This window comes from Palaemon carinicauda, chromosome 44 (genome assembly GCF_036898095.1).
Source record: "Palaemon carinicauda isolate YSFRI2023 chromosome 44, ASM3689809v2, whole genome shotgun sequence".
In the NCBI taxonomy this organism is placed as follows: Eukaryota; Metazoa; Arthropoda; class Malacostraca; order Decapoda; family Palaemonidae; genus Palaemon; species Palaemon carinicauda.
Window position 1 is genome coordinate 47,304,232 of NC_090768.1, and position 13,188 is coordinate 47,317,419.

The following is a 13,188-nucleotide window of genomic DNA, read 5'->3' on the forward strand; positions in this document are numbered from 1 at the left end:
GTTTTATTATCCCCTTCCCTATGGTTCATGGAGATACTAAGATCCTAACCCTTAGTATATATTCACTCTTACAATGTAATATTCCAATACGAATACTTACTCTTCATACCCTAGAGACGAAACTAACCTTCTTAGCACACAGTGCCTAACCACCACTGTCTGCCCTAAAGAATGTTCCGATACGAATGCCAACCATTCAGTCTCATCTCCAAGTTCTTCAGGTTCTTCTAGCAAGGTGAATAGCCCTTCGATAACCACTTTGATCTCGGCATGACCGTGGGAACTTCACTGCCAAGGGGGGCAGGAAGATTCTTCCCTACGTTTCTTTTATTAAGATTACTATGCTACATTGTTCAAAGCCCTTGGCGCTTATCCAATAGGGGAAAATCTACCTCGATACATTGATTCTCTGGTATTCTTCCATCAGGACGCCATGGCTTGAGCCCAAAAAACGGATTTTGAGCGAAGCGAAAAATCTATTTTTGGGTGAGATAGCCATGGCGTCCTGATGGACCCTCCCTGCTACTTCGTCCAGTTTTTAGGTCCCACCCTGCTCTGCTGTATCATGGTGATCGGCAAGCAACTGGCTTCAGGATGAAGACGGTCGTGACGTCATTTAAGCAATGGCGCCCGTTTGTTTACGTCTCGAGTACCAAAAGTAGCCACGGATGAGATTAGCTATGGAATGGCTCCCAGCTATTCTCTGCCCTTACACACCGAAGCATTAACTCTGTTCGGGGTGTAGATAGCTATGTGGCGCGTTAATACATGCGTCCCCTGTTGATATACGATGTCTTAAAAGGGAAACCTTTAGGATACTCGCTCCAGAAGTTAGAATTCTGTGATAACCTGTGGTTAAATTCTCTGGGAATATCTTAGTAGTTATTTACCCAAGGAAGCTACCAAAAAGGAACCTTTCATCAGGACGCCATGGCTTGAGCCCAAAAATAGATTTTTCGCTTCGCTCAAAATCCGTTTATTCAGTAAAAGTTTAAGAGAAAGTTTAAAGGAAAGGATTAAAGGGTTCTCATGAATGACAGAGCCAAGGGACAGTGTTGCCCTACAGAACCATATACTGTACACAATCAGCGCCCAAGGATCCCTCTCCATCCAAGCTAGGACACGGGAGGGCCAGGCAATGGCTGCTGAAAATTCGGCAGGTAGTCTTATAGTCTCCCCGAAACCCACCATTCTTAGCTCACAATGATGGGGAGGTTGCAGACGCTACAAGAAACTATAGAGTATCGAGTCTGAGCAGGACTCGATCTCCCGTCCAGTAGAACGCCAGGCAGGGGCGTTTCCAATAGGCTACCACAACCCTCACAAATGGAAGGAGGATTTGGAGAAATGGTTGGAAAAGATACATCAAAGCAACTAACCCCCATAATTTAGGAATAACAAAGGTGATACAGATCCAGTTTACTGGACCCAATTTTACTCTGTATCTATACTATTGGTCTGTTGAAAATACTACAAAGGCATGGAGTTAAGCTCAAACTATTTGCAGATGCTACACCATTGATAAATGATATCGACAACACTACTGAAATTCTAAACCGAATTCTTGCCAGTATTAGGGAATGGATGACAATGAAACAACTAAAAATAAATGAAAATAAAACAGAGTTTATGGTTGGAAAAAATTAGCCTAAGAAACTTTGGTGATGTTCAAATAAACATCTGCCCCGATATCTAGTAAATTTCGCGATCTATGAGTATATCTTGACTGTAACTTGTCTTTCAATGCCCAAATAATGTAGTAAAACTGCAGGCTAATATCTCATGCACATTGCTTTTAAAAAGATGTACCTGGATAAAATTTCTGTAAAGTGTTAAACTATGTTATTGCCACGATTGACTACTGTAACTATCTACAACAATTTACCAAAGTGCAACTTAAGAAAATAGAAAACATAATAAATAGAGTAGCAAGATTGATAAATGGTGTCCCACCCTGAGAAAAGACCACTTCTACACTAATTGATTTACACTGGCTGCCTATTAAAGTAAGAATTGAGTTTAAAATATGTACAATAACCCATCAAGTTATCAGAAACGGACATCAAAATTATCTAAGAGAATTGCTACATATCGTGCAGCCAACAAATCGTGTTGACACGAGAATAGTAACAGATGGTTTCAAATTATTGGAACCTAGATTTATGTGTACTTTAGGCTCTAGAGCATTTAAATTTAAATCAGCTCCCACTAGACATCTGAAAGACTGAAGATATTGAGGCTTTCAAGAGGAAACTGAAGACTTTCTTGTTCTCTAAGTGCTTCGGTAGTGTGGATTTGACAATAAATGAGCAATATGCAGTATGAAATGCTGAATGCCTTGAAATGCACATGATGAAATGACAGCGAAGGTTCTGTTGAGAGTAGGGTTCCCCTGCTTTATATGACATGAAAAACAGCCCTTAAAGTAATTGTAAGTAAGAGTAAAACAACATTCCCGTGTTTCTTCCGACATTTGGATTTTGAGTAATCTTGAAGCTCACTAATAACGATACTGAAAATTATATCAGCGACATCGAATATAAATATAAAGACAAAAAATGTATGCCAGATATAGCATGATATCAAATGTTGTACAGTGGTAAATACGAAAAACTTTTAACAGCACACCTTTCACATGCCGAGAGAGGGTAGGTCTGGTGGGGGTATCGGGCTCTTCATTTATAAAAGTTACTCAAATCTCAAAATGTTAAAAATAACTAGTGTAAAAAGCTTTGAATATATAGAAATAAACTTTACGAAAAAAAAAAAAGAAAGAAAAATATCCATTGCAACAGTTTACAAACCTCCAAGAACAAATGCCAGAATCTTTGAAGAATTCAGTGAACTCACTGAGATGATTATCATGGAGAAAAATTAATTAGTTATTTGTGGAGACTTCAATCTCTGGATGGATGACGCATCAAATCCTGATACTTTAGCATTTAGTGAGTTATTGGAATCATATCATTTGGTGAATAATGTCGACTGTGCAACTACTTTAACTGGGCATACGTTGGACCTAGTTTTGAGTGATGGAATTAATAACATTGTATCTGAAAAATGTGGAAGAGAAATGTACAATCTGCGAGTCCTTCGACAGTGACGATTTAACAGTAAATGAGCAATACGGGATATGTAATGTTGAATACTCTGAACGAACAAGATGAAATGACAGTGGAGGTCCTGTAGAGAGTAGGGTTCCCCTGTTGTATAGGACCGGAAAAACAGCCGTCAAAGTAAAATAAAGTAACATACGACTAGGCTACGTACAAATACTATGAAGTGGAGTATGTAAGAAGCAAGCACAGAAAACAGGTTCTCTCTCTCTCTCTCTCTCTCTCTCTCTCTCTCTCTCTCTTTCAGCTTTTGTTTAAGTATGGCGCAGCATCATGAAAGAGACAGCAAATAAAATAAGCAAATGACAATAAAATGCACAAATATCAATGGAAAATCGATTGATACACAAAAAACTGGAAGAATGCAGTTCATTAAACATAATAAAAATATGTGGACTTAATGACTACTATCATTTCTTCTAAAAAGTCTACTGCTATCAGAAACACTATTATATCCGTCTTCGTGTTTTGTCGGATTGATCAAGAAAAAAGGCTTCGTATTATTAAATCCTGATATTATCATTAAGTAGGGAAGAGATTTTATTAGCTTAACCCCTCAAATTAACTTTCTCTCTCTCTCTCTCTCTCTCTCTCTCTCTCTCTCTCTCTCCACACACAGACATCTTAATACAGGCCTGGAATCTGGCCAGTTTTCATAATCACACTGGCCAGTGACGGTGGGAGATTTTCGTTTGAGCGCTCACAACAAACCAACCTAGTATGGGTGGCCCCTGACTAGTACAGCTTTGTTGATTATGGCAATGCGCAAACCCTTTCACCGCGTTAAGGTATCACCACTCAGAAAGGAACACACACACACACATATATATAAATATGTATATATATATATATATATATATGTATATATGTATACATACATATATATATATATATATACATACACACACATATATATATATATAGATATATATATACACACACACACACACATATATATATATATATATATATAACTACCAATCAGTGGAGGTATCACATCTGATGGTAAGCGATAGAAAGGTAAAGTAATATTCGAGCTATGGGTTTCACTGAAATATTTTTAATTTTTTTTTTCTTTTGTTTACGTGTGAAGACTTTAGTTTGGTTTAGTTGAATTAAGTCCCAGGAATTTCTTGCGCCAATAACCTTCTGAGCCATCCCACACGATATAAGAATCGCCTTGTGCTTGCTTCCATGAAAGTGACAATTTTTCTATATATCAATTATGTGTTTGGTAAGACACATACGTTAGTTTCATGAATAAAAAAAATCTTAAGAACTTATTCTTTAGCATTTATTATCAAGTGATTCTTCGTGTGATATGATATGCCCTGAAAAATAACTCATAATAGTAGCCTATGGCTAAATATTCAGAAGTGACCTAACTTCTTGTGATCGGTTTTATTCTCATCAGTACCTTTAGAAAAATGCCGAAACTTGATAAAACTGAGAGAAGATAAGAAATGCTATTTAATTGAAACGATAATAAGAGTTAGCAGGATGTAGATCTATCGAATTATGCGCCGGGTTCCAGACGAATCTAGAGCTTTCAAATATACGGCCCAAGTATATTAAACTTCCGCTTTACATCAAAAGAGCAGATGATGTAAAGGCTTTCAAAAGGTTTAACTTTTTTTTTTTTACAAAATACTACGATAGTGTGGATTGCGTTATATGAATACCTACATATTTAAAGAATGTTTACGACAAACAAATCTTGTAGGTCCTGCATTGCACATGGCTTTTCTGTGTGTGACAGGGCCAGGAAACAGCCCTTAAAGCGTACATACACATATACATTATATTATATTATATCATATTATATTATATATATACATATACAGTATATATATACATATATGTGTATAAATATATGCATATATATATATATATATATATATGTATGTATGTATGAATATATGTTTTTCATTTCTCTCTCTCTCTCTCTCTCTCTCTCTCACTCTATATATATATATATATGTGTGTGTGTGTGTGTGTGTGCTAGGAGAGGGACATAAGTGGCAGAAGGGGTTCATCACTAAACCAAGTAGAATCAATAGTTGGAACGATAAGCAAACCTAACAATGTGTGCGCAAAATCATGAATTAACCTTAATTTGGCGTAACCATGAAAAAAGTTGAAATACATTTATTTAAGACTAAGCAAATGCAGTAACGTAACTTTATTTTATACTTGATATTTGCCAGTTAAAATGTTCTACAGGACACCCTTATCATGAGATTACTATTTTTCTTAACAATTAGTCAATTGACTTGTAATGAACACAGCGTTGCCAGTAACATATTTTCAAAAATCATTTAAAATCAACACCTATGAAGGTAATAATTCCCCTGTCGCATGTAAACTCATTACATTGCACGCTTCTCTCAACTTTCCTTTGGGCCTCGTATTTTCCCCTTGATAAAGCATTCTTCGTCAACTGACTGTCGAAGTGATGTGCTTTCTATATTCACTATTGATCGATAATCCTGTAGGCCATAGCCGGTGTATCGGCAAATCGACAAGATCCATTTATTAAGAATGCCACCTGTTGATTCCTATTTCATGAGGGGTTTTAAAGGTTATCTTTCACCTGGCTGTTCTTTGTGAACAATAATATACTTGAATAAAGACTCCACTCTTAAAGCACTATCGAAGAAAGCCTCAATATTGGCGTGTACCTATTCTTATAATAACCCTTTGCCGAATATATGAGCGTGTTACTTAGGAATATTTTTTTTTCTACTATTCGATCCAAGCGCCATCTGACATCGTGTCTCGTAACTATAGCCCGCATTCCGGCTTGAGAGGCAGGTCGCACACTTAAGTGAAGTGGGCTGCCTAAGTGACGTGCGAACTCTCTCTGTAAAACCGTTACCACTTACTATAAGGATAAGTGAAGTAAGAACTGCTTTTGTGAACTATGTGACGGAACAAAAAGTTTAAGAAAATTTTAATTTTTCACTAAAGTGCACTAGCTTGTATGATTTATCTCAGATCAAGCTGATAAGACGATGATTGATGACTTCTTTGATGACGATATCATCCAAGATAACAAAGATGCGGATGTAAGGAGATTTTTAAGTGATGATCATGCTAAGACAAAAGAGCTATCCGATATCATCAACCAGACTCGAAAACTGGCCTTGCAGGGTGACATCAAAGAAGAGAAAACAGAAAAAGAAAACATTTATTCCGAGTCTTTCGAGAGTGAGAATGAAAAAGAATCGAGATCTCTAAGTCGAAGTGAAATGCTGGAAAAGGGAACGGAGAAAGAGAGCGAAAGTGTTAAGAAGGAGGTTTCTCCGTCAGGTTCCTCGGCTCAAAGAAGCAGCGATAGTACAGGTGCTGCCGGGTCAACACTTGATGAACATAGCGAAGTTTCCCATACCTCCACTGAACAGAAAACGGAAACGGAACACAGACTGTCAACCCAGGTAAGCAAATCGAGCACGGAATCCAGGAAGGGGTCGACCCAGCTGAGCCGAGCGAGCACGGATTCCAGGCACTCGACCCAGGTGAGTAGATCAGGCGTTTTTAGTGAGAGCTCAGCTGACCAGAATCACAAAAAATCGCATGACGAGCTGACCTACATAGGGGAAACATCTCATAGCTTCGAACCTGAGGACGCAGTAGGCTTAAGCCGGGATTCAGGTGATACAGACGAGAAAGATGATGACGGCTGGATTAAATGGTACGTCCATAAATACGCGTTACACGCCGAGAGGAAAACTGAGGAAAGAGAGAAGAAAAGGGAAATAGCCAAGAAAGAGAGGGAAGAAAAAGAACGGGAAAGAATTAAGAAAATTGAAAATGAGAACAAAGTGAAGAAGTGGCTACAGCAGAAAAGGGCAGAGGAACAAAAGAAGTGCAGAGAGAAAAATCGCGAACGGGAGAAAAGGGAGAGAGAACTAGAAGAGGAGCAAAAGAGAAAAGAGAGGGGATTAGAAAGGGCGAAGGAAGCCTACGAAGAGTGGCAGCAACAAAAAAAGGAAGAGGAGGAGGAGGAGAAAAGAAGGTAACTGTCAACTCATGTAATGTCCCATTACCAGATACTTGTGATTTATCATAATTTTCACTTGGTTATAAATATAAGTTTTACTTATTTCTCAATCCATGTACTGATAAGGTCATGATATAATTCATTCTTTAACTTTTAGCCATAAAATGATTTGTTTTTGATAATCAATAGATAACTTCATATTTACTGAATATGACTATTTTTATAATTTTTTTTTTTGTTTGTTAAACCTGAAAGCAAAGTCTTAGTGACATTACTTCCAGGTGTTACATGGGCAATTAATTAAGCAATTATGACATTATTTGTTATGAATAATACTAGAATTACGCAAAACTAATTGTACTTTTGACGCACATACGTAATTTTGGCCAAGATAAATGCAATATTCAGATCCGTGACAATAAAATTATTTACTATACGTATACGTATTTGGACTCATTATATAGTCATCGAGTAAATACAGTATTTTTATATGGTTTAATTGTATATAATCTACGGACAAATAACGCCGTATTTGCCTTACTGTTCCTGTCTAGATATTCACCAACTTTATCGTTCGGTTTGGTAAGATTCTTTATCATTTACGATTTCCACCGAAATTCTTCGAAAGAAAAACAAGGAGAAATTCTTAGGATTTCTTTTATATATATATATATATATATATATATATATATCAATAAAAAATTACTTTTAAGTCTTTACCCTTTTGAAATATTGATATCATCACACAATATAAATTGAATATAAGCAAACTAAAGAAATTATGAAATATGACAATTTTTCGTTGCAAATGTGAAAATAAAATGAAAGGCACAGAAAAGTAAGATTTACTTTTGTGTACTAACTCATTCTTATAACTTCTAGTATTTTGTTCCCACAATAAGATTAGGCAAAATAATAATAAAAAAAAAAAAAACTAGAAAAGACAATGAGAATGCTGATCTCCACCCAGCAGCTTATTTATCGACCTTTTGCTCAACCTTGATCTTGACCTTTGACCTAGGATTTTCAAAATTGAATCACTTCCGCGTCAAAATATATAGATTAATCTCTGAAAGTTTCACTACTCTATGAGTAAAGTTGTTCACAAACAGACAAACTGGGGCGAAAACATAAACTCCTTCCAACTTCGTTTGGCGAAGGTAATAATAAAATCAAAAGGGGATTATAAAAATAAAAAAAGAAACTTGAAATTAACAATACTGTGGTGCTGATAGTTGATAAAATGACAAGGTTTTGTCGATTTAATAGTAAAGTGACAATGAATTACAGTAAAGAATGGGATAATTGCAGCTCAAGTGAAGGGGAGTTGGAATGAGCTTTAAGCACGTACTGAGGCAGAATCGTGTTTGTGACTTTGTGTATACTCAATTTGTCAGGATGGATGTGAGAGCGAGAATCTGTGTTTATTGATTAGGGAGAGAGACAATGGAAGAGAAAACTCACTAATAATGAAAATGATTGAGTAATCATTGGGTGGTTTGTATATGTGTATATACTGTATACACACACACACACATATATATATATATATATATGTATATGTATGTATGTATATATATATATATATGTATATGTATATATATATATATATATATATAGTGTGTGTGTGAATGCGTCTGTGCACACCAGAGATGAAAAAGAGTGTGTGGAGAGAGAGAGAGAGAGAGAGAGAGAGAGAGAGAGAAATGTCAATCATCATGCATTTTACTAATTCCAATTATGTGAATACATCTGAAATCAACAGCTAAGAAAACGATCGTGGAGTCACAACAGCGACACGAATAACCAACCAACACGCCACTCAACAAAATGCAAAGCCAATTGGTTAAACGTATACACCAAGCATTCATATGTCACAGCTTTGGGGGAGAGCGATGAACGAGTCTCTGGGGGAGCGGGAGGGGAAGCAAGCAAGCTGTTAAATTAATGGTGTATTGCTCCCACAGGAAAAGAAGTTGATAATGACGTTCAAGATCGCTGGTTCGAATGGGTTTTGAAAAACATTTGTGCATTATATATATATATATATATATATATATATGTATATATACAGTATTTATATGTATATATTATATTGCGTATGTGTGAGAAATACAATTAATAAACTGGAATTAGCGATGATGCCAAATTTTCTAATCTATACCTAGCTAATGATAACAATAAAAAAGCGATACTCAAACCAAGTAAAATGACGGTAGGACATTGTAAGACCATTCAATACTGCCTCTATGCCCGGGCTAAGATACCTTTATTACGCATGTTTATTAAAAATTACAAAGATGAAATAGACCGAGTTATGACAAGGCGACGAATCGTCTAATAGCAGAGGTTATCATTTGAAAACAATACATTGGTCCGAAGACCAGAAAAAACTAAAGGTATGGTGTTATTTTTAACGCCTCAAGTTTGTATAATAAAAATGTTAATGGAAGTCGCATCAAAATAAAGTCACTCCCTACAAGTGGGGATGTATCAGAATGAGTATCCAAAGCCCGGAGAGTAAGAGCAAGGACATAGGTTGAAAGAAAATAACGCATATACTCTATAATTTCAATGATGTATGTGCATTGTGTAAGCAAGTAAGAAAACACAACAAAGTTGATCAACACTGCTATTTACAAAACGTAATCGACAGGTAACTTATAACCAGTTTAGTTTAACATCATTTTCACCATTTTAAGTCCAAATTGTTACAAGTTTCATCCCTCATCTTTAACTGGTTCTTTGACTGACATGTCAGAGTGGTTAAATTGATGAGATTCATACCATACGTTCGACATACACACCTAAAAATACTTTATGAAAAAAGAAGGGAAATAGTGATCACATTCTCTAATCAATATAAAAAACAAAGCCAATTTACAATACTTCAAGCAGGGTGAATTTGGTAGTTGTTACATTGTACTTGAAACGAGCGAGAAAGTCGTGTCTGTGAATGTTATGGAGAAATAACGGGGAAGCCAGCCAAGTGCGTGTGAGAAAGGGGAAAACATTTCAGGACATTGTAAACACACATTTTGCAAGGTAACTAAAGGTCCAATTCTCATAAATATGAGTTATTGTACTATTTATGTTGGTTATTGAGAGAGAGAGAGGAGAGAGAGAGAGAGAGAGAGAGAGAGAGAGAGAGAGAGAGAGAGAGAGAGGGTGTGTGTGTGTTATAAGGATTTTGGATGTCTCTAAGTCTTTTTAGTGCATCCGCGGAGACTCCATTTGCTCTTTGGTAGAGCGAGTTTAAGCATTTGGAGTGTTCTTATGATTTATTCTGTCTTATTCTTGAACTCGTTTACCGTGTCACTGATTACTACATCCGCTGGTAGTCTATTCAAAGTATTTGCTATTTTTTATGTAAAGAAATTGCCACATTGAGTGGTGTTGCATCTTTTCAATTTCAGTTTGTATCTGCTATCTCTGGACTGATTTGTGCTAAGCAAGAGAGAGAGAGAGAGAGAGAGAGAGAGAGAGAGAGAGAGAGAGAGAGAGAGAGAGAGAGAGAGAAATCCAATCGTGTGATAGACCAGGGACATTAATTGTAATCAATATTCTATTTCGTCTGGAATCATATGTATCGTTCTCTATTGAGGCTCTTTTCTGTTTCCTTTTTATTTTTATTTTCTTTCAAAGGTTTAATTAACAATATAACATTAATTTTGATAAAAATCGTAAATCATCTTTTCATAAATTACCCAAAACAATTAAAATTACATCCATAAGTTCCCCTGCAACACGAATAGGTGAATTTAATGAATATTTTGTATCTTACAGCGGCTTCACTCGAGCACGTTTTCTGCTATCGCTCGGCATCTTGCCACGCAGTCTTGCGTAAAGGAAGCGATATTATCATAATGATATGAGATTGAAGTCAATACTAGAGGTGGGATTCCTTATTGTCACCCAAACTCTATGCCAAGTAGCCAATATTGGCGGTGGAATTGAAGCCAGATATTCTTTAGATTGTAAGTAAATACCATTACGAATATATACGCCTACAATTGTTTCAGTAATGTTGGCCGCATTCTGTAAAAAAAATTGACAGGTTTACGGGCTGCCAACGCAAGAGCCCGTGTCTTACACAAGGTAAGGCAATCTACACACGCACACACACACACAGAGACAGGATGGCTCTATAATTGCTCGTGTTAAATTTTCAAGAAATTGAATGACGCACGTGTGACTTCAACTCAGCCAGCAGCAGTGGCCACTCAACGGAAACGAGTACGCAAAAAGAAGTCTCTAATATTGTTCTATTTGGCGACCATTATCGGACACTTTGATGTCAGATACAAGATGCATGACATGAAACGTGGACGAGTGACAACGCCTTTACATAAAAGAAAGAAAGCAAAAGAACCCCTAAACACGAATGGAATCTAATTGTACGTTGCAACGGAGCTAATTAGAGCCATACTTAAATGTTAAGGTAACGCTGGTTCATGTTTTATGCAGCGTGAGTTACGCAATGACTGCAAAAAGTTACGCAATGACTGCAAAAGGACGCGTTATTGATCTCTGTCTTCCTTTGGGGAACGAGAATCTTAGATTGAATGGATGAGGAATGTGGGATGGGGATGGGGAGTGGGGGAAGGGACGATAAGCAGAATCAAGGTATTCGTAGATGATTTGATTGATTTGAGTTAATATCATTGGAAGGATGAAACTCATAGTTTGGTGAACAGAAATCTATTTCAATATTTAAATTAAATGAGATCAGACTGTGAGAAAGGTAATGGCTATGATTGCCTTTCCTTGTAAAGCGTCGAAATAATCATTATCATCACTATTCAGAATCAGGAAAAATCTATATGAAACAAGGATAGACCACTCTCGTGTACGCAAGATAGTGTCAAAGATTTACTATAAAATAGAATTAATGACGAACAGAAAATAACGACGAACTAAACAATAACAGATCGATAATAAACATAAAATAATTACGAACTAAACAATAACAGATCGAAATAAGGATAGACCACTCTCGTATACGCAAGATAGTGTCAAAGATTTACTATAAAATATAATTAATGACGAACAGAAAATAAAGACGAACTAAACAATAACAGATCGATAAAACGCTATGACGATATTACATCATGAAGATAATAAAAATATTGATACGACAGTACCACGTATTTTAAATGCTTGTACAGCACCATTCCATTAACAAAAACTTTTTCCTACTCAACAAAAACAAGTTTTGTTGTTTATAAACAATTCTTTATTTCGTAAAACAAATGACGCTGGTAAACCAAGCATTTCAATTCAATAAAACAAAGCCCAGCAGTGTATAATGAGAATGAAGGGAGTGAGTGACCTATCCACGTGGCATAGCGTGTTGTGGAAGCTGAATATCACTAACTGGCAACTGACGACCTTAAATCTACCCTTGTGTCATTAATGCTGAGAATATAATGTCACCCTAAGTGTAGTTATTTGTAGTATATTGTCATCCGTCCCTTACCTCCTTTTCTAAAACTATTATTCAAAAGGGATTACTTATATTATGATTCCTGATTATCACGTAATTAATACACTTGGGTTTCATAACAATTACAGTAGGTATGTATTTAGAGCTTCCCCCTCTTAATTGCAGTGCAGTAACGGACATTACAGAATATCCTCCTTAAGAACAATTATTTACAAGGCATCATCATTTTGCACGAAGCACATAAGTCAACTTAAACCCCCTATGCCTGCAACATATGTTCGTTGTCAGACATTACGTTTAGTCATAACGCATTTGTATAATTAGCATATTATGATAGTTATGTAATTGTAATATCTTATACTTAATAAAAAAAAAGCTTCCAGGCTTAAAAATCATATTGTTCGCAATCATAAATAACAAAACAAACTTTGAGATAAAAAAAAAAACACCTATGCTCTAAGCAGGATTGCCAGGTTGGTCTTTTTCAGGCCAAAAAACCTTCCAAGTTTGGCCTTATTTTCATGCTAGATACCTAAATTTGGCCTTTTTGAAATTGGTTATCCTTAAATGCTATATTTTCGGCCTTTTTCTGCTATTAGGTTGGCCTTTTAAAGCTGCATTTG

General features: G+C 36.2%; 1 protein-coding gene across 1 annotated transcript in view; it reads left to right on the forward strand.

The window, feature by feature from the left end:
* Positions 1 to 5,965: 5,965 nt before the first annotated feature.
* The window catches only part of LOC137634298 (coiled-coil domain-containing protein 34-like), a 7,870-nt gene continuing 647 nt past the window's right edge, over positions 5,966 to 13,188 (forward strand). The window contains exon 1 of the mRNA XM_068366650.1: positions 5,966 to 7,134. Coding sequence (XP_068222751.1) covers positions 6,131 to 7,134 — 1,004 coding nt within the window. The 5' untranslated portion in view covers positions 5,966 to 6,130. The remainder of the gene's footprint in view (positions 7,135 to 13,188) is intronic.